Below are 27,413 nucleotides of genomic sequence, written 5' to 3' on the forward strand. Positions count from 1 at the left end.
CCGCTCCCATTCGTTAAAACGGCTTCCCCTGGGCGGAGACCCGTTTTCTAACGCAGGAGCGGTTGCTCCACAAGGTGGGGCCCGTGTACTTTGGGGAAGTAAACCCCAAGCAACTAGGAGGTGGGAGCCAAAGAGGCCAAGGAAGCCCTCGGCCAATCGCAACGCGGAAGGAGCTGATTGACGCGGGGGTAGGGCTGCACCAAGGAGACGGAGCTCCTGGGCCCCAGTGCTTCTGGGGCGGTTCTGTGGCTCTCCAGTCTAGGGTTGTGCCCTTTCTCCTTTCTTTTCCTCACTTGTTGGCTCCGACTCCTGAGGCCTCTCTCCCTCCTTTTCCGCAGATTGACACCGCAGTAACCAAGTGGTAAAGTTTCCTGTTGTTTGTTTCTTTTATAACAACTTATTTCCATGCCTAAGGGCACTTGCTGGCTCTCACCATTAATCAGCACTATCGTTGGACAGCTATTAAGGGAAGCCAAAGGAAAAGATAACTCCCACCGTATACCTAAGATCTTGTAAAAAGTCACACGTGAAGGCTGCGGTTGGGTGGAAGAACACAAATTGCCCTGCTGTTTTTGGCAAGTGCTGCTGCAGGTCAGCCCGAAGGTCGGCTCATGGGTGTTCACTGAGGTCCTTCCTTTTTTGCTGTTGCCGAGGGGCCGTAGTTTTTAAATTCTCTCATCTGCTTGGGCCTCGAACATCCTGTGCGTCACCACCATTGTCATTCAGTTTTCTAACCGCTGTGGGTGTGGGGGTTTATTTCTCCGGGTCATTCCATCTTTAAAAGGTAACTTGTCCGATTCCTATAGGGACATCCCGAAGATTTCCTGATACAGTTCAACGGCAAAGTGGCCCTCCAGCGACAGAGATCTGGTCCAGTCCACATCTCTAAGTGTATTGCTGGGCCCTCTGTTGGTGACCAAAAGCATTTTCTAAGGAAATACAAAGACACACCTGGGGTGCCTTCTCATTCCAGGCTTGTGACCTTGCAAGAGAGGCTCCCTTTAAGTTTTTTGCAGAGAAATTTAGAAATGAAGCACGTGGGGCGTCTCTTGCGAAAGAAAGGGTCGCGGGCAGCCGCTTGGCGGCATTCGGGATCGTCCCCGTTCGCCTCCCAGCCCCGGCCTGGCCCCAGGAGCGAAGTGAGAGGGCCCCTCGGCTCACTCCTCCTCCCCCACCCGCCCATGCCTCTGTCCGCCAGCGGCCTTGCTCTCTCATCATTTGTTGTGATTTCCAAGGGCCGGAATCAGGGATGATCAAGACGCTGTCCCTGCTCGCCGTCACTCATTCAACAGACCAGAGCGCCGCCCTTGGCCAGAAGCTCCCCAGACCCGGGAACAGGTGTTTGTGGCTATGAAGACACCAGAGGGAACTGAGCCCAGAGGAGAGAAGTTTTCCTGGAGTAAGGAACCACCGGTGCTGCCGAAGTTTTCCTGGAGTAAGGAACCACCGGTGCAGGATCGCGCTAGCCATGCTAAGGAAATTGGAACTTCTGCGAGCAGCGGAGAGCTCCTGGAAGATTTCTATTTGCATTTACAAGGTGACTCTCCAAATTGAACCGCTAATGAGAGCAAATTGGCAAAACTTTAAACCCACAAATTGGTCATTTAACCCAAGAAGCCTTTGATAGGGGTCAAGGCTATTCTTAATTTCATTTTGAGGGAATTTTAAGTGGTTACAGCTCTTTTTGTAAGGCTATTGGCAGTCTTATTAAATTGTATATATCCCACATCTTGGTTGAGAGCCACATTTTTATTTTTACAAAGAGGTATACGGATATTACAGTATTGTCAGCTTGTTAGACTATTTAAACTGAAAAAGTAATTGCTGAGTTTGCGAACTATTAATAATTAACTATTGCTATGCACATAATATAGAATACTATGCAGCACTTTATAAAAAATGAGATAGAGTTATACAGATATGGACAGGTCTCCAATTGTTCATTGGACTTCTAATTGAAAAAAATCAAGTTCAACAAAACATAGTGAAGTCTCGTTAAAAACAAAACAAGCAAAACATACCTCCTGATTTCTGTTTGTTAAAATAGGTATCTAAGATCATAGGAAGAGTTCCAAATTTAAAACAGCCCTGACTGGTATGCTTCAGTGGGTAGAGCACCAGCCTGCAAGCCAAAAGGTTGCAGGTTCAATTCCCAGTCAGAACGCATGCCTGAGTTGTGGATTCAAGTCCCCATACTGGGCATGTGCAAGAGGCAGCTGATGGATGTTTCTCTCCCTCTCTTTCTCCCTCCCTTCCCCTCTCTCTAGGATTGAATAAATAAAATCTTTAAAAATTAAAATAAAACAATAGTTCTCCCCCACCCAGGTTGGAAGTGATGAGGATAATGCATTACTTGGAAGTTTTACAATAAGACTATGTTTGTGTAAGGTGTGAAGGGAGGAAGGAAGGAACAGATCACCAGAGGGCAAATGTGGACAAGACCTCACAGGCTGTCACTGTCTTCCACAGGAGAGAGCAAGCTGACATGTTCTGTGCTGGTTCCCCTACTGACATCATACTCCCTCAGAACCCAATGCTGGATACTGAGTGACATGTTCAATGAATAATCTACCGACAGTGAATTGCCTGGAGCAATGCCTCTTACAATGGGGGAGGCAGGGGAGATTTTGCCCCTAAGAGACATATGACCTTCTCACAACTGGGTAGAGGTAAGGAATGCATAGGAGAGCCCCCCATGACTAACAATTACCAGGCCAAAAAGTTGCTGGAGAAACCCTGGTCTGCTTGTCTCAGTCATCTGGGGCGGGGTGGGGGGGGGGTGGATCCTGCTCAGCCGCCTACTGGGCTTTCCACTACTAAGCAAAACCAGCAGTTCCTCCAGTGCAGTACCTCACCCTCCTCTTCCTGCCATACCCTTCAGATTCAGGGAATCAGAGTGGGAAGACATGGGCACAACCCCAGAAAATACAATTTAGTGGGGGGAGTGGAAGGTTGGCAGAAAAGATTATGATCCTAAGGATATTATCTGGATCAGTTTCCCAAACATAGCTAGTCATTCATGAAGGGTGATTAAAAATACAGGTATGTGCCTGTATATAACTTAAACTCTCAGCTATGAACAAAGACCTACTATAATAATATTCATTGTAGCACTGCTTATAATAGAGACAGGCAACAACCCAGCCATCAGCTCTATGGGACTGGTTAGATATAATACTATAACAGTGCGCACTTACAGTGGACTGTCACGTAACCGTAGAGGCAATGAGGCAGATCTATGTGGACAGTTAGAGAGCAATCTCCAAGAAATACCGATAAATGAAGAAAGTAAAGTGCAGAATTATGGGAAGAGTAAAAAAGCGGGAGGGATACCTTGGGGCAATTATTTCTATGAAGATATAGTGTATTATGGGGCAGACTTCCAGTCAAGATGGCAGCACAGGCAGGCATGGCTCGCCTCCTCCCACAACCACATTGAAATTACAACTAAGATATAGAACAGCCGTCATTCAGAACTATCAGAAATCGAGTTGAATGGAAGTCTAACAACTACAGAATTAAAGAAACCACATCCATCCAGACTGGTAGGAGCGGTGCAGACACAGAACAGGCTGGTCCCACACCCATTTGTGGTGGATAAAAATTCAGGAGGGATATCTTGGGAGCAAGGAGTCCCCAGCCCAGGGTTCCAGTGCCAGGAACATAAGTGCCCCCAACTACTGCCTGCAAAACCAAGCAGGGATTGAGTCAGTGGAAGAAACTGCTGGAGCTCTAAGCAGTTCCTCTTAAAGAACCCACACACGGACTCACTGACTCAGACTCAGTCCCTCTGAGTTCCAGCACCTAGGTGGCAGCTTGAAAGGCATCAGTGGCATACAGGGAGAAGCTGAAGTGTCTGGCATCAAGGACAGCAGAGACCATTGTCCCTTTTCTAAACCATCCTCCCATAGAGCCAGCAGACTGGTGCCATATCTGAGACTCCAACAACCCGGCTAATACTCTTTCCCCAGCCCTGGAGATCTCCTAAGACTCCACCCAAACCAACTTTGCCTTTCATTATGAATGGCTGGTCTTGGCTTGTGCCTCACAACTTCCTAAATCCTATCAAACAAGCAACAGCTGGCCTCAGTGAGCCTCAGGCCCAGCACTAGCAGCAGCCAGCCCAGATTCACAGCTTGGCTTCACCTGGGAGTCTCTAAGCCCAACACAAGTAGCAACCATCTCAGATTGCTTTATAGCTTATGCAGGGTGTGCTGGGCAAAACACAGGTTGGGGCTGCTCTTGGCCTGCACCACCCAGGAAACCCCAGAATCTAAGCACCCAGTGGGCAGCTACAGACCAGGTCAGGACACCACCACCCTGACCCTGCACAGCTGATCCTCCTTGGGGGGAAGAGGGTTGTGGTCAGTGGTCACAGCCAGTCCTAGCAGCTAAATGGCCTGGGTAAATCCCTCTCATTGACCTGCCAAGAGCAATCAAATTTCAACTACAAGAGGAGAATGTATTCAACCCACATGAAGTATACACCTTCAGTACCCAGCTTGGATGAGAGGTGAGGCTGTGCTACTGGACCCTACAGGGCACTTACTACATTAGGCCACACAACCAAGACACCGAGTCAAAGCAGCTCTATCAATACATAGAAACACAGGGAGGCTGCCAAAATGAGGAGACAAAGAGGCATGGCCCAAATGAAAGAACAGTTTGAAACGCCAGAAAAAGCTAAATAAAATGGAGATTAGCAATCTATCAATGAAGAGTTCAAAACACTGGTTATAAGGATGTTCAAAGAACTTAGTGAGGACCTCAACAGCATAAAAAAGATCCAGTCAGAAACAGAGGATATACTAACTGAAATAAAAAACAATTTTTAGGGAAACAACAGTAGAGTGGATGAAGCTGAGAATCAAACCAATGATTTGGAACATAAGGAAGAAAGAAACAACCAATCAGAACAACAAGAAAGAAAAAGGAGTCCCCCAAAATGAGCACAGTGTTAGCAGCCTCTGGGACAACTTCAAGAGGCCCACATGTGCATCACAGGGGGGCCAGAAGGAGAAGAGAAAGAACAAAAAATTGGAAATCTATTTGGAAAAATAGTGAAAGAAAACTTCCCTAATTTGGTGAAGGAAACAGACATGCAAGACCAGGAAGCACGGAGAGCCCCAAACAAGGTGGATGCAAAGAGGCCCACTCCAAGACACATCAAAATTAAAAACGTTAAAGGTAAAGAGAATCTTAAAAGCAGTAAGATTCTTAAAAGCAGTAAGAGGATCTTAAAAGCAGTAAGAGGAAGAAAGTTTGTTACTTACAGGGGAGTTCCCATAAAACTGTCAGCTGATTTCTCAAAAGAAACTTTGCAGGCTAGAAGGGATTGGTAAGAAATATTCAAAGTCATGAAATGCAGAGACCTACAGCCAAGACTGCTCTGCTCTAAAACTATTGTTTAGAATCGAAGGGCAGATAGCTTCCCAGACAAGAAAAAGCAAAAGGAGTTCCATCACCAAACCATTATTATATGAAATGTTAAAGGGACTTAAGGGACTTATTTAAGAAAATTAATGGTTGCCAGATGGGAGGGGTATGTAGGGGAATGAATGAAGAGGTGAGGGGATTAAGAAGTACAAATAGAGCCCTGGCTTGCGTAGCTCAGTGGATTGAGCGCGGGCTGGGAACCAAAGTGTCCCAGGTTCGATTCCCAGCCAGGGTGCATTCCTGGGTTGCAGGCCATAACCCCCAGCAACCGCACATTGATGTCTCTCTCTCTCTCTCTCTCTCTCTCTCTCTCTCTCTCTCTCTCTCTCTCTCCCCGCTCCTTTCCCTCCCTAAAAAAATAAAAATAAATAAAATCTTTAAAAAAAAAAAAGAAGTACAAATAGGTAGTCACAGAATAGGCATGGAGATATAAAGTACAGTACAGGAAATGGAGTAGCCAAAAAAACATACACATGACCCATGGACATGAACAATGGTGGGGGGGATTGCCTGAGGGTGTGGGCGGTGCCAGATGGAGGGGAGCAAAGGGGGAAAAATCAGGACAACTGTAATAGCATAATCAATAAAATGTAATTTTCAAAAAGATATACTGTATTGCTATAGTTATCCGAATACATTCCTGTATGGTTTTGGTGTACATCCACTGATTATGTCTGGAAGGAGTCACAAGAAACTGTTAATGATTCCTAACAGGGAGCTGAACTTGGGCCAGCCAGAGTAAGAGAAAGGCTTAGTTTTCATTCTGTACTCTTCGATACTGAATGGCTTTTTAAACAAAATTCAATGTTAAATACAGACCTTAATAGTGATATGCATACAGTAGGCATTTAGACAGATATGCCAGCAGAGTAAGAACCATAGGCCAGGTACAGAAGGTCACCAGGGCAGAAAGCTCTGGGTGTCTAGCCACGGGCAATAGTAGGGTGGGACCTCAGCCCTGAGCACATCACTGGTCATGAGGGTTAGACCCCCTGAACTGTCACATTGCTGGTGATGCGGCCGGACCCCCCTCTAACCTTCCTCCTCTGGCACGTCACTAGTCATGCGGCAGACCCCCTTGGAGGAGGAATGAGACGGGCCGTGGAGTGCCTCCTACATCTCCCACACGGCCCCTTGCATGGCCACTTTCTTAAGCATTAGGCCCTCAGGACAATGAGGTTCTGAGTCCCAGCAAATAATCTTTAAAAAAAAGATTTTATTATTTATATTTAGAAAAAGGGTGAAGGGAGGGAGAAAGAGAGAGAGAAACATCGATCAGTTTGCCTCTCACACATCCCCAACTGAGGGTCTGGCCGGCCACCCAGGCATGTGCCTTGTTGACTGGGAATCAAACTGGTGACCTTTCAGTGTGTGGGCCAACCCCCCATCCACTCAGGGACCATCAAATAATCTTAAGAATACCGAAGAGACAGAGTTTTCTTCAAACTAGAGATAACATCTAGGCCTCAGCTGCATTTCAGCTCCAGGACCAGAAAGGCAGCAAAACCAGATAAATGACGCCAAGGCTGACATCAGGACCAGCTACAAGGACTGGTGCTCCGGGGCCCTGGCGCCAGTCAGTGGAGACAGGACCCCGAGGAGACACACCTGGAAGGCTGCTGACTGTTCCACGGAGATCCTGTCCTGAGGCGGCCAGATAAAAGTCTTTCAGACCAAGACCCAGTGCTCCCTCGTATTCTCTCTCTCTCTCTCTCTCTCTCTCTCTCTCTCTCTCTCTCTCTCTCTCTCTCTCTCTCTCTCTCTCTCTCTGTCTCTCTCTCTCTCTCACCTGAGGCTTCCCCCCTCCTTCCCCTAAGTGTGTACCTTTGCCTCCTTCCTCCTGAGCTCCGAGGACCCTCCTTTTGCCTCTGTAACTTGTTTCCTGAGCCGCGCAGCCCAGCTGGCTCCTTCCTTCTACCTCTGTGGCCTTCTAAATAAAGTTTTGCCTGTAGTTGAGTCTTAAATATGAATTTTTTCTTAGCCAAAACTCAAGGACTGAGGGCTAACATCTGGTGCTGTTTGCCATTAACAATATGAAGAACTACAAATATGGCAACTTTGGACTTTAATACAAGATGAAGTTCTTTATTGCCCCTTCAGATATACAGGGGGTTTTGAAAACGAGGCACCAAGGTTTTAATCTGCCTCCTTCCCATACTGCTAACTTCTTTTCTTTTTGCCCCTTACCACACAGAAACCATACAAAGATCCAAAGACACCCTTCGCTGGCTTAGAAAAGCATGCTTTCGCCCTGGCTGGCGTAGCTCAGTGGATTGAGCATGGACTTTGAACCAAAGCATTGCTGGTTCGATTCCCAGTCAGGGCACATGCCTGGGCTGCAGGCCATGGCCCCCAGCAACCACACATTGATGTTTCTCTCTCTCTGTCTCTCCCTCCCTTCCCTCTCTAAAAATAAATAAATAAAATCTAAAAAAAAAAAGAAAAGAAAAGCACGCTTCCCTTGGCATTGACTGCAAGCTCGGCACCCCCTCAGAGTCTGTGGAGTGCTGTCCATGACCCAGGTGCCTTGCTACTGTTCTCTGCGAAGAGGACCTCATTTAATGCTCTTAACAACCCTATTTCCCATTTCTCTGAAACAGGCTCAGAGAGGTTAAACAACTTGCCCAAGGTCACACAGCTAGAGCTAGGAGCCAGGGCTCCCTGGTTTCAAGTCCAGGTTCTTTTACCCACTGCCCAAGGAAGGAGGATATAGCCCCCAGTAGGAAAGGGGGCATGCCTTCCTCAGAATCCCCTGAGAACCTGGGATGGTCTTTCCTTCTCTCAGGTGTGCCACCAGACAATTCTGTGTAGACAGATTTCCAGGTAGTTTGAGAATTTTGGAGTCCATGGCGAATCGTGGCAATCTGCAGCCGCAGTTCTTTGCAAGAGGGTTTTTGTAGCACACTCTATACACTCTCTGCACAGACCTAGCAGTCCTCACTTGCTGTGGCTTAGAAGAGGGACGACCACATTTGAAGTCCAAATGAATCGGCATGTATCAAACACCTACTATGTGACAGACACGGTGCCAGGCATAGTTTTTCCATTTCTCCTGAGGGAAATGCTGAAGCACAAGGTGGGCAAAAGGAAGTTTACAGCCGTGAGCACGTGAAACACAGAGTTTGTTCTTGCATTACTATTTATTAATTATTGTATTGTTTCCCATTCGAACAACTGTTAACCTACTTTTGACCCACCCTGTACTAACTCAAGTTTACAGAAGTAGCAACTATGGCTCAGAAAAGTTAAGTGACTGTCCCAAGGTCACATAGCTTGAAAGTGACAGAGCTGGTATTCAAAATCAGGTTACTATCACTCTAAATCCAAAGCCCAGCAAAGAAGAATGGAACTATTTTATATATATATATATATATATGTGTGTGTGTGTGTGTGTGTGTGTGTGTGTGCGCATGTATATGTATATATGTATGTATGTGTAGGTATATATGTACATGTATGTATGCATGTGTATGTGCATGTTATATACATATGTGTACACCTATGCATTTTATATACATAGGTGTATGTGTACACCTATGTATATATTATGTGTGCATATAGCTATTTTATATACATGTAAAATATAATGTATATATAAAATATCTGTATGTATATTAGCTTATCTAAACCTCAAACAGCTCATTTCAACAGATGGGGAAACTAAGACACCAAAATGTTAAATCATTGTTCAGTCACCAAATCATGAAAAATAATTACTTGCTAATACCAAATGTCGGCAAACGTGTGGGAAAACCCCCTCCTACACCGCCAGCAGAAAACATAGATTGGAATAGCCATCCTGAGGGAGGAGGCGGCAGCTACAATGGCCTTTCTCTGCAAAGCTGAGCCCCGGCACCTGCCAAGTGATCACTCAGCAGGTGGGGGCCAGAGGCGGGGTGCAGCAGGAAGAGGGCACCGACCACTGTGGGCAAACTCACCATCTGCACATGGCAGCGGTCCCCACACGCCTGTCCCCGCCACAGGGCTGTCGGCCAGAAGGGCCCAGCCCCCAGGCCCCCGGGCGGGCTTGGTGATGGCAAGGCTGGCCCGAGTTCACAAGGGCTGGTGATGAGACTGCTGGCAGTCTGGAACTCAGAATCTCGAACTCTTTTTCCCCCGCTGCGGTCCTTTTCTTAATATTCATTATAGAGAATATGGCAAAGAAAAGCAGGAAAGGAGACATTTAAAAATTACCTGTAAACTTGGAATGGTTGGGGGCAGTATACACAGATGTGAAGAAACACAAATGTGGTTGGTAAGGCTTAGGCAATGTGGCTGCATCACAATTGACAATGAGTCAGTAATTCCACTAGGGGTTTAGTCTGTGTAAAATTTTAAGCAAACATGTATGTATATAAACCGTCATTATATCATCCTGAACATTAAAAGACTGGAAGCAACCTGTACCTCTGTCAGTGGGGGACTGCATGTAGACTGTGTCAGGGGCGAGTGACAGGAAGTCCGAGCAGCAGTGGCTGACACAGAGAGGGCTCACCTTTCCCACAGAGCACGTCTGGAAGCAAGCTGCGGCTGGCGCTGGCTCAATGAGCACCTCCAGGACCAGCCTCTCTGATTCCCTTGGCATTCCCCTCATGGTTGCAAGAGAGTGCACGTGCGCTCTCGATATGACATCAGTATTCTAGGCAGCGGTATCTGTTCTCTTTTATGAGAAGAGCAAGAGCTTTCCCGAAAGGCTCCTTCCTAGCAGACTTCTGCTTTGAACTTATCATCCAGAGCTATATTGTACGAGCAAACTGGCTGCAAGGGAAGATGGGAAAGCAAGTATTTAGGGATCCAGCCTACACTACAGTACCAAGAGTAAAAAGATTGGGAATGAGTGTTGAATTAGCCAACCAATGATTTCTGCCATGGGGGCTGGTTAAATAAGCTGTGGAACAACTGAATGATATAGCACTATGTAGCCAAGATAGAAAGATAGAACACCTAAAAAGCATCCCCTACCCCCACCCCACCTCCACCCCACCTCTGCCCCTAGGCTGAGATCCAGGCTTGGTCCACTGAACGCCCTGCTGGTGGAACTTATGAGAAATCCACCCTCGTGGCTGGAAAACCACCTGCTAGGATTATGAAAGAAGCTAGTCACAGAAAGAGGCATCTCACTGAAGGCACTCTGCTATGAAAGCACACAACGAGGGGCTAGATACTGGGGGTGCTGCTGGCTGCTAGGTGCTGCTGGTCCCTGAGCACAACAGGAGCCTGGTGCTGGAGAAGCCATCCTCAGAAGCTGGGCATGGGGCAATCACACATCCTGCAAGGGCCTACTGAGTGAGCACAGTGGAAACAAGATGGAAAAACCTTCCCCTTTCCAGTCTCTACAGAGCTTTTATGGAGGAAGCTTACCATCTTGCCAGTGGACAAAGGAAAAAATATTTAAAGGGTCTGGATCCAGCCTTGGCTGCTGGGGCTCAGTGGGTTGACTACTGGCCTGTGAACCAAAGTGTCATCGGTTCGATTCCCAGTCAGGACACATGCCTGGGTTGTGGGCCAGGTCCCCAGTTGGGGGCATGCAAAAGGCACCACACATTGATGTTTCCCTCCCTCTCTCTCCCTCCCTTCCCCTCTCTGAAAATAAATAAATAAAATCTTTAAGACATATATAAAGGGTCTGGATTCTTTTTCACAGAGCAGACAAAAAGGATGAATTGGACCCAAGAGACAATGACCAGCAGTTTCTTAAAAAGGTTTCATGAGTTTAGACTACAGTTTTCCTTAACCAGTGGTTCCCCAAACCAGGAAGAGGATGGGGGACTAAAAGCATGCCTTAAAATTAAGAAGCAATGCATACAGGGTGAGGTCTAGAAATCTGAGGGGTTTTATTTATTCATTTATTTTTAGAGAGGGAGAAAGAGAGGGAAACAAACATCAATGTGTGGTTGCCTCGCACACGCCCCCAAATGGGGACCCAGCCCACACCCCAGGCGTGTGCACTGACCTGAAATCAAACCAGGAACCCAGGCCAGCACTCAATCCACTGAGCCACACCAGTCAGGGCTAGAAATCTGAGTTTTTAATAAGTTCTCCAAGCCCTCTGTTGATGGAGAGATCTTTGGAACTGCTCAGACTGAGCCCCTTTGGCAGAATCCTTGGATACTCCAAGGACAGAACCACCCTGGTGCTGTGTGTGTACAGAGGGGTGTCTGTCTGTGTGTCTGAAACTCCAAGCACTGGCAGGCCTGTTTCTCTGGAGCTGTCCTGGGCCATCTCTGCCTCCATCTGTCTTCACCTGTGGTTGTGGGGCTCATGCCTCTGGGGTTTCATGTTTCCATCTCTTTCTGTGCCTGCTTCTCAGTCTGAGTTATTTCCACCTCTCAAGCCATGCTCACTCTTGCTTTCTGACATTTATACCTGCTATTCTGTCTACCTCCCTCCTTCCCAAATTGCTCACCTTCCTTCAGCATGTAGGGGTTCATAATGACTCACCCCAAGACGAATCTCTGTGACATGTGGATTACTTTAAGCTAAAGGCAACTGAGCTCCATTGCACTCAAGAGAAACTTCTGCATGCCCCCTCCCAACTACTAGCAGAATTCAAATCAGAGGACTTGCCCATAAGGTTTATCACCAGAAATAACTTTCTAGGACCTATGTGTCAGGGCGAACTTCTAATTACTGAACTTCTGCCCTTCTTATTCTGAGAATGACCTTCCTTCCCTCCAAAGCCCCAAACACCCTACCTCATCCTTCGCTCACAATGTGATATATTTATTTCCCCTTTCTAACTCAAAACCTCTCATGTACCTGGGGTCTCTCATTCATGTACGTGACATTTCATTCAGGTATGTTATTAAATTGGATTATTTTCTCCCATTAATCTGTCATGACAATTTAATTATTAGACAAGCAGAAAGAACCTTGGAAGGTAGAGGAAAGTTTCTTTCTCCTCCAGCATCAGGTAAACCTGTTCGCTTCTCCTTAACTCATTTATTACCTCGGGCAATAATCTCCCCTCTCCCTCCACACACACACACACACACACACACACTCTCTCTCTCTCTCTCTCTCTCTCTCTATTCTGAATTAGAGATCCTCTCTCTGCTCCCATGACACATTTCCTTTAACATTGCAATATCCTGCCGTGCTTCGTTGGCTCCCTACTGGGCTATGTCTTTTCCACCACTGCTTTTGGAGGCCTAGTACAGTTCTGGCTCATGGTTGTAATTCAATAAATAGTGACTGAGTAAACACAGCAGGTTGTCCTTTTAGGGAGGGACGGGGTCTGTCCTGTTCACTAAGGGGCCCTTGTATTCCTAAAGGCCCTAACAGGAGCCTGAATCGAAGCCAGCAGCCCGCAAAGAGCCGACGGGAGGTAGATGCCAGCCCAATAGGTTGCAAGGCCTCGCTCCTAAGTTGCTGCTGTCCGGGGCCACGCCCTCCGGAAGAGGGCGGAGCGACCAGGCAGTCAGGCTGCTCCGACCGGCCGGGCGGGGGCGGGGCCTCACTGCCGGCAGGGCGGAGGGGGCGGGGCCTGGCCTGCGGGGCGGCTCCCCGGGGCGCGCAAGCCTGGAAACCCAGCAGCTAGAGTGCTCAGAACCTGCAGGAGCGTCGCTGCTGCCTCCCACGGTCCCTTCAGTCATGCCGGTAAGTGGCCGCCCCGCCCCCGCCCTTGCCCAGCGCAGGTCTGCGGCCCCCGGCCTGCGCCTCGGCTGCACAGTTGCTTGGCCAGATGTCGCTCTTCCAGGGCTCAGGCCGTGCCGGGACCTATTGCCCCTTCTCGGCCCTCCCCACCCAGCCCCCTGCTTCTGCGAAGCTCCAGAAAGTCGAGTGCGAAGGGGGTTTTAGGTAGGAGTCAGGCTTCGGAACATCGGAGCCGCCGCAAGGCCTCCGGCGGCAAGCCCACACCTTCCCTGCAGAGACGGGGAAACGGAGACCCAGAGCAGGGCAGAGAGGAGCCCGCGAGCACACGGGGAGTGGGTGGTGAGTGGGAACTAGGACTCCCAGTTCCTGCCCTTCCGCCTGGTGCGCTTCCGCGAAGCTGGCCTTGGGAGAGGGGAGGGGGTGGCTAGGGCCTTGCGGACCAGGAGGGTTTTCAGAGGTCCGTATTTTCCTTCGCTTCCCCTGCCCGCTCTGGCCGACTTTCAGGTCAGGGCTGGACGACACTGAATGGAGACAGTGCTTTGCCGCTCATTCTCTGAACCTGAACCCAGGAACCCCGGAGAGGTTCAGGACCTGCCCAACGTCTCCTGTTGCTTAGTGGCAGGGTTTCAGGAGGACAGAGGAGGTCTTCCCCGGTCTTTGCCGCTTACTCAGTCTTAACCGCAAATATCTAGTAGCTCACTGCCTCATTGTGCAGATAAGAAATGAAGGCCTCTTAGCGCACTTTCCCGGTCGGGCGCGCGCCCCCGCCATTCCCTACCTCCTGTTCTTCGCCCCACCCACGGTTTGTTATCTTCGCCTTTCTCTCTTCTAAGCTCCCAGGGCCCTTCTTTGGCTTCTGTAACTTGTTTCAGAAGCCCAGCGGGCTCGTCTCTGTAACTTTATGAATAAAGTTTCTCTTATAATTTGAAAAAAGAAGGAAGGGAGGAAGGAAGAAAGGAAGCAAACCTTTTGCCAAAAAGAAAAAAAAACACACACAAAAAAACCCCAAAGCTCATAATTTATGCAAGGTTGAGTTGGACGATGGATGGAGCCAGGATTAATCCTCTTATCTTCAGATGCCCAGTCTTTCCTGGCCTGGCCACTTGGTAAGTGGACAAAAGTAGTCCCTTTGGCTTGGGAGGAAGCTTTGATCCCAGCTGCATCCTAGAGATCCTGGTTGGGTCAGGTGGTGTTTAGCACTTGCCCCCAGGGTGCTGAGTTCACTGCTCTGCTCCCAGGGAGTACTCAGAGGTATCTCCCAGATGCCCTGTGTCTTAGCCTCCTAGTTTGGGGAAGCTGACAGATGAGCCAGAGGCCCCTTGGGCTAAGCCACAAACATCACAGGTGTCATTTCCCTTGGGTCTTGCCGGGTGCCTTGCGACAGATCCTCAGACAACACAAAGTCTGGACAAGAACCCAGCAATATTGGCTCCCAGTTGAACCAGTCTGCCTGTGGCAGGGTTAGAGGACAGCATCAGTCACCCCAGGACTGGGGTAGTGAGGCCACCAGGGTTGTTTTTTTTGGGGGGGGGGAGGGTGGCCAGCTTGAGGATCACTGTCCTCTGTTCACTTCTGAGGATTTAGACAAACAAAAGACTCATCAGAGGGGATGGTCAGTAGGAAGAGGGCACTCGGTGCCCCATCTCGAGATGAACAGCCGGAGGATGGAAGATTTAGCAGAGGGCCTGCCATCAAAACTGAAAGGGGAAGCCTGCCTCCTGAGAGGCTGGTGTCTCAAACACTTTCAGTCTCAGAAACCTATTTGAACACCTGCTCCTGCTTGCCAACCCGATGCTTTTGGGGAAGCCGCTTTACTTCTCTCGGCCTTGATTTCCTCATCTGTAAAATGGGGGTAAAAACCGGCCTCCCAGGACTGTTAGTATGGATGGGAAAATGCCAGCGAAATACTCAGCTCAGCCACTGGCACAGCTAATCCACAGGGAACGCTGGCTGTTGCAGAGACCCAGGACAAGTAGGGTGGAACTACCGGCGGGCAGACTTCAGACCTCAGACCTCATTTTGACAAGGACTACGGTGGTTGTGGGCTCAGGCTTTGGAGACTGTCCGGTCTAGGCCCTGCCACTCACTGGCTGTGTCACATTGAGTGAGCAACCTGACCTCTGAACCTCAACTTCCTCCCTTGTCAAGAAGGGATAATAGTAATAACTTACAGGTTATTGTAATGATTAACCATTGTAATTCACAGAGGTGCCTAGGGCCAGGTCTGGCACAGAGGAGGCCCTCAAATGTTATTCGTGGTAAACTCCCCTTATTTGGGGCCTTCAGAGGCTGAATGTCCTGGCGCGTTGAGAAAGAATTCCTTGTCTGAGAGGAGCTGGACAGCACGACCCCACTCTGTCCCCGCCTTGCCGAGTCTGAGGCTCTGTGAAAGAACTGCCACTCCTTGGGCTTTTTCATCGACCTTGACGAGGCCCTGAGGGGCTGGAGCCGCACCAGGCCAAGTCTTGGGGTTCCCTGCGAAGCAACATGGCTTCCTCTGTTGGTTAAGTAGATTTTCCCACCACCATCAAATTTACTTTTGCAACTCAGAGGTGGAGGAGGAGAACCCGCAGTGTGATGTTTGTCACCCAGAAGCCACCACCAGGCGTCTGACCTCTGCATGATGGAGGCTGGAAGGAGACCTGCTGTCTAGTCCACGCAGCAGGAAGCTTCAGATGTCTGCTGACTTTAGGTCCTTAGGCAGCAAAAACTCCTGCTCCTTCATGAGGTGTCCCCACTCTCCGAGGTCCCGCCCAGAGTCAGGGTGGTGGGGGCGGCCATGCTGTTTGCTGGTCCAGAACTAGCAGGGAGTCCCTGGAGCCAGGAAAGCCTGGGTCCACATCCCAGCCTCAGCACATGCCTGCACAGGGACTGCTTTAGGCTTCTCGAACCATGTGGTCTGTTGCAACTACAGACGTACCTGGTTTCATTTGCAGTTAGCTTTATTGTGCTTCACAAATGTAGGTTGTTGTGTTTTGTTTTGTTTTGTTTTTACAAATTAAAAGCAAAACCCTCCACCAGCAAAAAGATGACAGCTTGCTTTATGGTAACGCCCGCTGCATGGCGGCTGCCTGGAATTGGACTCATGATGTCTCCGAGGTGTGCCTGTTTGGGGGATGTGGCAGCGAACTAAACAAAGCGTCTGCCTTCTGGGAGCTTAGTTTGTTAGATACCATGGAGACCGCAGGATGTCGAGCCTGTGTGACGCCCCCAGGAGCCTGGCCCCCCATGCTGGGCTGCCCTCCCGCTCCCTGGAGCGTCGCCACTCCACCCGCTTCCCAGGAGTGAGGTGCTGCCTCCGAGAAGCAGGCATCTGTGTGAGGACGGTGGGCACTGTGTGTCAGAATCACCAGGGAAGCTTTCTAGCCATGGTAGACGCTCCAGCCCACTCTTGCAGGTCAGAGCCTGTAGGTTTTACAAGCTCCCCGGTGATTCTAATACCAAAGGTGATCGTCTGATGCATAAGTGAGACCACCCAATCGGCATGGCTCAGAGGATGGGCGACCGCCCTTGTCAGAGCTGACGTTGCTGAGATAGCCCCATGCCTGAGAATCGGGGTTTTGAAGGTGAGACTAGAAGCCAACATGGTAAACTAGCTTCCCAGCCGATTCAACTCACTGTGCGCCCGACACTGCTCAAGGAGCTGGGGGTGACCTCATTTGACACCATAGCCTGTGAGGCACAGAAATCCTCGGTGACTCCACTTTGCCACTGAAGACAGTGGGGCCCAGACACAGGCCCCTTGGGAGTCGGACGGCAGCCAGGTCTTCCTGTGTCTCTGCCCCTTGTCTTGGCCCTTGAGTGGGCTGCATGCCGGTGGGGGGTGCGGGTCTCTCCGAAGCGCTTGGCTCATGGTCCCCTTTGTTTGTTTCAGAAGCACGAGTTCTCTGTAGACATGACGTGTGAAGGCTGCTCGAATGCAGTCACTCGGGTCCTCAACAAGCTAGGAGGTGAGTGAGTGGCCCTCGGTTGGGGGTGAAGTGGGGGAGACCGATAAACTTTATGTCGTGTTCAAATGCACGCAGACACGGAGCCGGAGAAGCTTGAGTTTAAGCTGATAATGACGGTAAAACTGCAGTGTATTGAGTACCTAGCATGTGCCAAGTACTCTGCTTGGTGGCTTTCATTTAATCCTCACAACCAGTTCGGTAGCTTCTTTGACTATCTCCATTATAGTGGAGGACTGAAGTTCAGAGAGGTTAAGTAACTTGCCTGGGGCCACGCAGCCAGTAAGCGGCAGAGGTGGGATTTGGCCTTGCAGTCTAGTTCCAGAGCCCTGTCAGTACCAGTTGGCATGTTGGTGATCTCCAGTGGGATAATTTTTGTTATATGACACATCTGAGTGTCATTTCCTATTAAGACTTTGTAAACTGTAACAACTTGAATCAGTCATGTGTAGAACTCCTAAAGCGCCTCTTTTGGACATATTTAGAAAACCATTATACTTTTCTAGCCCCCCCAAGTCTCAGCTGGGGAAATGGAGGCCGGAGAGGGCTGAGGTCTGGCCCTGGGGCTCCCTGAGGTCAGGGCTGAGCTGCAGTCAGAATTCTGGTAGTGCTGGGCCAGTCAGTCTTCTGAGATGTTCATTTTTTTTTTAATGTATTTTCAGAGAGACAGGGAGGGAGGGAGAAACGGAGGGAGAGAAACCTCGACATTCAAGAGATGTATCCATTGGATGCCTCTCCCACACCCCGCACTGGGGACCTGACCCGCAACCCAGGCGTGTGTCCTGACCAGGAATCAAACCAGCGACCTTTTGGTTCGCAGGCTGGCACTTAGTCCACTGAGCCACACCAGCCAGGGCAGACTTTTATTTTTTAACCCTAAATAATAATAACACCAGATTTTCAAAGGGCTTCCATTAGGTGTGATCTCGTTAGCATTCAAAGCAGTTTCCTGAGCTGTATGTTCCATCAGTGGAATGAGGAGGTTGCGGAAAGAACCCTCTCTGACTCGTCACCTGACCGTTGCCTCTTCCTCTCTCGGGCCTGAGTTTCCCCAGCTACCATGTGAGAGTGAGCGTCTGCACCTGCTTTTGCTGCAGGCGCTCAGAGTGAGCTGCTGCTCGGAAGCCCCTCATATACAGAGAGGCACGGTCTGGATGGAGCGAGGGTGGGACTGCTTTTCCACGGCTCGAGGACACCTGCCCAGGAACCTGGGCTGCAGGGCACACAATTTGAAATCCAGTGTGTTAGATAGTCCCAGAGCTTCTGGCGCGATGGTGTCAGAGGAGGGCGACACTCGTGAACCAAAAGACAAAAACCCAGAAGGCAGCACGGATGCATTGTAACACCCACCCACCCCAAGCATCCATTCACTAGAGTTCAGGCGTTAGGACCAAATCTTGCACCACGTGATTTTTAAGACCCTTTGACTGTCACTTGGGGATCTGCTCTGAACTTGGGGGCAGGTTTCTCCCTACCTTTCACTACTGTCCCCACTTGGGTGACCTCTTGAGAAGGCTCAGAAGGGTTTCGAGTTGGTTGGGGCCCTAGATGAGCAGTCCTGGGCCAGAGGAATCACAGACTAATGGCATACTTGAACTTGGAAAGACCGTAGGGGCTGGCCAACCCCATCTCCTTCAGTACAGATGGGGAAGGTGAGGCCTGTAATGGACAAGACCCAGCCAGTCGGCGGTGGAGCCACAGCTCGAGCCTGTGAGGGGACTCCCCTCTGCACTCGGCGGTCCCCGGAAGACCCGTTCGACACGCTCCCTCGTGCTGCTGGGGGCTTTGAATCAGCACAGCCCTTGGAGAGGGCAGTTCTGCAAAGCCAGTTAACATTGAGAAGGTGCCAGTCTGTTGCCCCACAGTTTCCGTTCCGCGAATCCATGGAACAGAGATACTTTCGCAGGGTTTACAAGACATGGTCAGGCATGTTGACTGTGCCGTTGTGGTAACAGTGAGACACTGGAAGCCGCCTCGGTGTCCTTCCGCAGGGGAGTGAGGAGCTGCAGGGCACATCCCCACTGCGGATCACGGTGTGGCCGTTAGAAAATGATGAAGTGCGTCTGGGTGTGTAAGACGGCAGGGTGTCCTGGCCACGGGGAAGGGACACAAAGCAGGACCCGTTTCTATAGTAGGACGCCGTTTGGGGGGTTATTTCCCATCTGTCTGTCGGGGAAAAGCCTGGAGAGATGCCCCACTATTCGGAGTGATCTCTAGAGGGTGAAGAGAGTAGAGAGAGGCCTTACACTTTCCGTTTTATCAGAAACGTTTGCCCTTTTTTACCGTGGTGTGTCTCTACTACCTGTGCGAGTCTAGGGCGGGGCCAGCAAACCTCCGCCTTACAGGGAGAGTCTCCCGGTCGCAGGTGTGGGGGAGCCCGGAGCGGTGGCTGTGAACAAGGACGGCAGAGCCGGGCGCTTCCTCGCTCTGACTGCCGGGGCCCCTGCGTCCGCAGCCCGCCACCCTCACTCCACCTCCTCTCCCTGCAGACATTCAGTTTGAGATCGACCTGCCCAACAAGAAGGTGTGCATCGACTCCGAGCACAGCGTGGACGCTCTGCTGGAGACCCTGAAGAAAACAGGGAAGACCGTCACCTACGTCGGCCCCAAATAGCGACGGCCTGGACCCCTGGCCCTCGGGGTGGACCAAAAGCGGGCAGGTGGGTGAAGTGCCGGCACCCCGACAGAATGGTTGGCCGTCTAGTGCAGGTCACGTGCCCAGCCCTCTGCGGTAGAGGCTGCGCTGTGCGATGCCTCCCGGGACCCCTTTGGTGACACGGGTGCATTTCACGATCAGCCATGTTTAAGTTGAGAGCACATGATGCTGAACAGTGTGTCTGTTGCTTTGATCAGTTGACTGTCCCATCAGAAGCAACCCCTCTGCCCCGGGGTTTGTGTTGCTGGGCACCGACCAGGTAAGTTAATTCAGATTGGTGCAAACCAATCACGTGTCTAAGCTGGAAATCCCCACCAATTTTATGTAACCCAGGGGGCACATAAGTGGCCCTGTGCCTGCCCCCTCCCCTACGGGACCGGGGCAGAGCTTACCCATCCATCCAATATCCCCTCCACTCCCAGACCCCTCCACAGCCCCACCTGCCCAGCTGTCACTGCCCTTGTCCTGCATGTGGTGCGGGAACTGCAGTGGTTGCCACAGGCCTGTGCGCTCACTGTCACAGAGGAAAGTGAGGCCTGGAGCGGGCAGTGGCGGGACTGAAGCCCCACACCAGCGAGTGGCAGAGGCAGGGTGAGAGGCACCCGGAATTGGGGTTTTGTAGTCACTGGTGGCATTGTCCGCTGACCGGGCCCGCGGAGAGCCCCCAGGCAGAGGCAGCCAGCCAGGCCTGACGAGTGGGCATGCTGGTGCCCCACGGGCACAGCCTCCTTCCTAAAGGCTGCACTGGAGGCTGAGCTGGGGCAGTGTCCTGGGTGAGTAGCGACCTCACATGTGAATCATGAGATGTCACATGTGTCTGTGTCCCATGCACCCTTTCCATCTTTGGATGCAACTCATGTTCAGGACGAGCTCAGGAAGGGTACTCAGGATGCCAGTCCTGCCCTCCTGTCATGCCTGAGCTACCGTGCCCGAGTCTCAGTCTTCCCATCTGTAAAAGTGGGCTCCACCCTCTCCGCTGCTTCCCTGCCTGGCAGGGGTTGCTGTGAAGCCCCTCTGAAAGTGAAGGCTTAGCTCAGAGAGGCTGAGGGCTCCAGCATGCTGCAGATAGTACCTGCCAGCTGTAAACCAAACTGGGTTTAATGTTTGTTTCAGTATTTTTCTTAAATTGAGGTGAAATTCACATAGCATGCCATTTACCATTGTCTAGTGTACCATTCATAGACATTTTCGTGTATTCACAATGTTGTACAGTCACCACCTCTCCATAGTTTCAAAAGCTTTATCACCCCAGAAAAATTCCCTGTACCCATTAAGCAATGTCTCCCCACTGCCCCCCACCCCCACTCCCTGCCTCTCTGGCTTCACCTGTTCTGGACATGGCATAGAAAAGGAATCAGACTTCCGGTCAAGATGGTGGCACAGGCAGACATGGCTCGCCTCCTCCCACAACCACATCAAAATTACAACTAAGATATAAAACAGCTGTCATTCAGAACTATCAGAAATTGAGTCGAATGGAAGTCTGACAACTGCAGAATTAAAGAAACCACATCCATCCAGACTGGTAGGAGCAGTGCAGACACAGAACAGGCTGGTCCCACACCCATTTGTGGTGGATAAAAATTCAGGAGGGATATCTTGGGAGCAAGGAGTCCCCAGCCCAGGGTTCCAGTGCCAGGAACATAAGTGCCCCCAGCTACTGCCTGCAAAACCCAGCAGGGATTGAGTCAGTGGAAGAAACTGCTGGAGCCCCAAGCAGCTCTTAAAGAACCCACACATGGACAAACTGACTCAGACTCAGTCCCTCAGAGCTCCGGCACCTGGGTGGCAGCTTGAAAGGCACCAGTGGCATACAGGGAGACACTGAAGTGTCTGGCATCAAGGACAGCAGAGACCATTGTCCCTTTTCTAAACCTTCCTCCCATAGAGCCAGCAGACTGGTGCCATATCTGAGACTCCATCAACCTAACACTGTATGACCCGCTTGGAGATCTGCAGAGACTCTGCCCCACCCAACTGACGGACACTGAAGCTGCCTTTATATATGAGTGACTAGTCTTGGCTCCTGCTCACGGCTTCTTAAATTCTGTCAAATAAGCAACAGCTGGCTTCAGTGAGCCCCAGGCCTGGCACTAGCAGCAGACGGCCCAGATTCATAGCCTGGGAGTCTCCAAGCCCAGCACAAGTAGCAGCCATCTCAGATTGCTATATAGCTCAGGCAGGGTGCACCAGGCAAAATGAGTGCCAGAAGGAGAAGAGAAAGAGCTAGAAATTGGAAATCTATTTGAAAACATAATGAAAGAAAACTTCCCTAGTTTAGTGAAGGAAACAGACATGCAAGTCCAGGAAGCACAGAGAGTCCCAAACAAGATGGATGCAAAGAGGCCCATTCCCAGACACATCAGAATTAAAATGCCAAAGGTTAAAGATAAGGAGAGACTCTTAAGAGCAGCAAGAAAAAGGAAGTCAGTTACTTGTAGGGGAGTTCCCATAAAACTGTCAGCTGATTTCTCAAAAGACACTTTGCAGGCTAGAAGGGATTGGCCAGCCCTGACTGCTGTGGCTCAGCACATTGGGTGCTGGCCTGTGAACTGGAGGGTCACTGGCTCAATTCCCCATCAGGGCACATGCCTGGGTGTGGGCCAGGTCCCTGGGTGGGCAGGGGGTGGGGGCCGAGTGAGGGACAACCACACATTGCTGTTTCTCTCCCTCTCTTTCTCCCTCCCTTCCCCTGTGTCTAAAAATATATACATAAAATCTTTTTTTAAACCTAAAAGAAAAAGAAGGGATTGGCCAGAAATATGAAAAGTCATGAAATGCAGGGACCTAAGCCAACGTTGCTCTACCCAGCAAAGATGTTGTTTAGAATTGAAAGGTAGATAAAAGAGCTTCCCAGAAAAGCAAAAACTAAGAGTTCACTATCACCAAACCATTATTATATGAAATGTTAAAGGGATTTACTTAAGAAAAAAGATCAAAACTATGAACAATAAAATGGTAAACAACAACAACAACAACAATGTATCAACAATTGAATCTGAAAAACAAACTAAGCAACCAAGAACAGAGACAGAACCATGGATACAGAGAACATTTTGATGGCTGCCAAATGGAAGGGGCAAGTGGGGGATGGGTGAAGAGGTGAGGGGATTAAGAAGTACAAATAGGTAGTTACAGAATAGTTCTGGGGATGTAAAGTACCATGTAGGAAATGGAGTAGCCAAAGAATTTGTATGAGTGACCCATGGACATGAACAATGGTGGAGGGATTGCTTGAAGGAGTGGGGGGGTGCTGGGTGGAGGGGAGCAAATCAGGGAAAATCAGGACAACTGTAATAGCATAATCAATAACTTATAATTTTAAAAAGGAATCACACAGTAGGTGACTTTTTGTGTCTGTCTTCTTATACTTAGCATGATGTTTTCATGATTCACGTGAGTGGTAGTGTGGGTCAGTGCTTCTTCATTCCTTTTTCTGGCTGGGTAATTCTCACGGCAGTTTTTATTTCAGCTTTTTCTGTCACAGGAAGTCTCACCCATCTGCAGGTGGAGTCGTAAAGATGAGCGCCCGTGTGCTCCTCACCCAGCCCCCGCAGTTGTGCAACCCCCAGCCTCACACTGTTCCACAGAAAATTCCACACATCCTAGAATTTCATCTGCACGTGTCTCAGTGACCGCGTGCAGTGAGGGAAGGCTCCTGGAGACTCAGATGCATGCACTGGGTGGGAATCACCGGTCAAGCGCTTGGCCCGCACGCCCAGGCAACGACTCTCCCTCCCATCTGTCTCTGAGTCTGTTTTCAGTGTCCCCCTCCCCCCAGTGACTGATTTCAATCCAGGTTTGGGAACCAGAGCTTGAGTGTGTACTGGTTATAAAGCCACTTTGATCGTCTGGCTCGTGACAGATTTGTTTGCTCAGGATTTTGTTCATTGTCTTCCCAGAGTGAGTGGAAACAGGACCGGGAGTGCTGTCCCAGCAGCCCCAGGTGTTCCCCAGAAGAGGCCCTCTGCAGGGACTGACTGAGCAAGGTTAACAGGGTTCCCCGTCAAGCCGAGAACAACAGACTTGGGAGCAGCGTGCAGAGCTAGACACTGGGCTTTTAGGTCTCCAGCACCCAGGCTTCCCAGCTCACCTTCCACAACTGCCTCTTGAACCTTTGCTTCTGCACTGCTTCCACATGCACAGCAGATGGCGCCTTTGTTCCACCTAACATCTCATCTCTTCCAGGACTCTGATCCTCTTCTGCCCTCCAGACAGATGGGAACCTGGCAATCCTGCTCACGGCTGGCAGTTCCTGCAGAGGCCCCCCACTTGCCCTGCTCCTCCCTAGCTTCCTGGCAATAAAGTCAAACTGCTTTTGTTGGAGATGTCGTCTCTTGTGTAGTCTTGATGTTCTTGCTTACAAGCTACACCGTGATGCTCACGTGTTGCTCTGAAGGAGTTCATAGCAGTGCTTGCTTGGGTTGGAGTTCTCAGAGCCCCTGGCCGGGAGTAAGAAGCCCAGTGGATTTTGATTCTTTGCTGTGTGATCTTTTGCAAGTCACCTAATCCTCTCTGGGCCTCACTTTCCCTCATCCATAAAGCGAAGGTGGGGGGTTGGATTGGCGATCTTACTTCTTTTTACTACTCTCCTAGAGTCCATGTTTTGAAAAACGTTTGTCCTGTCAAGTGAATGTCTAGTCTTTTTTTTTGTAGATTTTATTTATTTATTTTTAGAGAGGGAAGGGAGGGAGAAAGAGAGAGAGAGAAACATTAATGTGCGGTTGCTGGGGGTCATGGCCTGCAACCCAGGCATGTACCCTGACTGGGAATCGAACCTGCGACACTTTGGTTCGCAGCCCGCACTCAATCCACTGAGCTACGCCAGCCAGGGAGTGGATGTCCAGTCTTAAGACAGGAGTGGGAAGAGGCAGGGAAGACAGACTGCCTGGGAGAGAGTCCACACACCTCCTAGCTGGGCCACGTCTCCGTGTCCACAGGACAAAAGACACTAATAGCACCTCCTGCCAACAGCGGTTGTGGGGGTTTGATGAGGCCGCACATGTAAGCCAGCCACTTAGAACAGGGCTTGCCACTGAGCAGTCACTCAGTGAATGCTCCCTGTTCGCACATGTAACTGTGTGTCTCTCATCAAAGATGTGTAGGAATGTCCATTACAGTTTCCATCAACCTAATAATGAGGATTCCGACCACCCTAAAAACCAGTGCCTCACAGAGTCGATGCATCTATATCAAAACAAAAGAAAGGTTTCAGTTTGCATAACTCTATTTTTTAAAATCTTTTTAAGAGGACATTTTTTAAAGATTTTATTTATTTTTAGAGAGAGAGAAGGAAGAGAGGGAGAGAAACATCAATGTGTGGTTGCCTCTCACGCACACCCCACCAGGGACCTGGCCCATAACCCAGGCATGTACCCTGACTGGGAATCAAACCAGTGACCCTTCGGCTCGAAGGCCAGCACTCAATCCACTGAGCCATACCAGCCAGGGCTAAATATTTCTTTAAAGCAACAGTTCTCAAACTTTTTCATCCTAAGACCCATTTACAGTCTTAAAAATTATTGAACATCTCAAAGGGCTTTTGGTTATACATAGGCCATGCCATTTTAGAAATGAAAACACTAATTTTTGAGATGAGTACGCAAATATGCATCCCATCAGCCATCAGAACTAGAGGAGGTCATTGCACAGCAAGTCAATTCTGGAAATTTCACTGTATGGCTGGAAGAATAGGGCATCTTATGAACATAGTTTCCACCTCATGCACCTTCTGGAAGGTCTTGGGGACCACCTGTTGAGAATCACTGCTTTAACCCTTAACCATTTATCAGGCAGTGACTGGGGACCCTGGCATAAGACTTGGCTCTGTCCTTGGCCACCTGTGACCTTGGACCAGTCACCTAATCTCTCCCTGGCGGCCGTGTCCTCATCTGCGCAATTCACGATACCTGCACCTCGGGGAACGTGGCAGCCAGAATTAAGAGTTGGCTTTGACTCCAAACTGGGTGCCAGCGTAATTCTGGTTCCATTATGAAATTATTAAACAAGTCTTGGGCATTTCTGCCTCTGTGGTCCCTCTGGGGTACAGGGACTCTCCCAGCCATCGATGCATCGGGGTTCCTTGACCACAAGATGGCAGTGTCCTTTGGATTTACCCATCCTTGGAGGGGTGCCTCTGTGGGCTCTGGGCATGTGAAGTTGAGTTTTTCCATTTTCACAGCTTCCGCCCTCCAGAGACCTGATTTAGGCCGGCTGGCCCATTAGGAATGCCTGAGGGCTGAGGCACCCGTGCCTTCTGGGGTGAGTGGTCCTGGAGGAGCTCCTTTGCTTTGGCTCTTCTCCGCACCACCTCTGGAATCCAGGTTTCCAGCCCAGGCCCCAGGGAAGCTCTCACGCCTGCCCGAAGCCCAGCTGGCTGTCCCTGCAGCACCAGAGATCACACAGCACAGCAGGGTTTCTGCAGGGGTGGGCTGGGAGCAGATGCGTGCTTCCCTGGCACCTCACCCAGCCCACCTTCCCCAGCCTGCTCCTGCTGTGTCTCCCAGGCGTCTCCCCTTTGTCCACGCTGCCCCACTGTACTCGGAGCGATTCTGTACGCCTGCCTTGCCACCTTGGCCTCATCTCCGCATACAGATGGCCTTCCCTCCCTTACGAAGCACAGCCTCCCTGAAACCTCTCCACAGCTGGAAGTAATTTGTCCTCCCCTTGGCCCTCAGCACTTATCCCACCAGCCTCAGTGTTGTGGCAAAGCTTTTGGTGTCTTTCTTGTCTTCCAGGACTGAGCCAGGCATGGCTTCCTTCAGCGCATGGAACAGGCACTAAGACAGTATTTGATGGGCATGCAACAACTGCCATTTGGGGGACATTTGTCTGTCGTGCCGCCCTCGCATTAATCCCATCCCATCCTGTTCGGTCCCTGTGGGCTGACAGTGGACTAGCCGAGCGATGTGAAGCCACGCTCCACTGTCAGCAGGCCTGTATCCAAACTCTGCTTCTGTCACTTGACAGCGATGTGACCTTGGACAAGTCACTGATTCTCTTGTGCAGCTCAGTTGCCTCATCTGTACAATGGGGATCATGATCCTACCTGCCCCAGGTGACTGCTGCGACTTAAATAAGATCCATTTCATGCCTAATGCTTGACGGTGGCATAACACAAATACAGCTTTTGAAAAACTCGATTGATTGATTGATTGAGAGACAGAGCGAGAGAAACACTGATTTGTCACCCCACTTATTCATGCATTCACTGGCTGGTTCTTGTATGTGCCCTGACCCGGGATCAATTAAACCTGCAACCTTGGCATATGGGGGCAGCACTTGAACCAGCTGAGCTACCAGACCAGGACCCAAGTAAAGCTTTTCGTTTGAACAAAAGCTTCGTGATTTTACAGTTTGAAAACTGAAATCTGGAAAGTTCAGCTCTACATCCTTTCGACCATGGCAAACTATGGAAAGTAAAGACGGAACCTGGGGCGCGGCCGGTGTGGGAGGCGAGCGGCTGGTGCCCGGGACGCAGCCCTCTCTGTGGCATTCATTCTCCTTTAATTAGTGCCGGCCTCTTAAAAAGCCCAAGTCTGTAATTTCGGGGGAGTGTCTGTCACAGCTGCTTTTAGACTCCATGTCTTTAGGGCTGTGGCCACGCAGTTCAAGTAGACGAGTTCCCTAATCCACTTCCCAAGGGGGACGGTCTGCTAACCACCTCACTGCCCACTGGAGCTTCGAAATAGAACATCAAAGGCTCTGGAAAGAGGGATGTTATCTCCCATCAGTCCCCTCATCAGGGGTTCCTAGCACCCTAACCCTTTCAGAACTAC

The 27,413-nt window shown here is 50.1% G+C and overlaps 1 protein-coding gene and 1 long non-coding RNA gene across 4 annotated transcripts; both read left to right on the top strand.

Moving 5' to 3' along the window:
* The first annotated feature begins 126 nt into the window (after positions 1-126).
* Positions 127-5,073, top strand: LOC123810410. Of its 2 annotated transcripts, XR_006784242.1 has the most exons (4): positions 127-361; positions 1,236-1,537; positions 2,470-2,669; positions 4,836-5,073. It is a non-coding gene; the product is annotated as an uncharacterized LOC123810410 (long non-coding RNA). The 2 variants fall into 2 exon arrangements; XR_006784243.1 differs by lacking the exon at positions 4,836-5,073 and having other exon boundaries at positions 147-361; positions 2,470-2,741.
* A 7,840-nt stretch (positions 5,074-12,913) lies between these two features.
* On the top strand, positions 12,914-26,775 carry ATOX1 (antioxidant 1 copper chaperone). Of its 2 annotated transcripts, none has more exons than XM_045824099.1 (4): positions 12,914-13,035; positions 16,907-16,982; positions 19,469-19,639; positions 26,373-26,775. In XM_045824099.1, the coding sequence occupies exons 1-3, from the start codon at positions 13,030-13,032 to the stop codon at positions 19,591-19,593; spliced, it is 207 nt and encodes a 68-aa protein (XP_045680055.1). In that variant the 5' UTR covers positions 12,914-13,029; the 3' UTR covers positions 19,594-19,639; positions 26,373-26,775. The 2 variants fall into 2 exon arrangements, with proteins under 2 accessions (XP_045680055.1, XP_045680046.1); XM_045824090.1 differs by lacking the exon at positions 26,373-26,775 and adding an exon at positions 23,824-23,961.
* The last annotated feature ends 638 nt before the right edge of the window (positions 26,776-27,413 follow it).

Source organism: Phyllostomus hastatus, unplaced genomic scaffold, assembly GCF_019186645.2.
Source record: "Phyllostomus hastatus isolate PE091 unplaced genomic scaffold, TTU_PhHast_1.1 phas_contig_150, whole genome shotgun sequence".
NCBI classification, from domain to species: Eukaryota; Metazoa; Chordata; class Mammalia; order Chiroptera; family Phyllostomidae; genus Phyllostomus; species Phyllostomus hastatus.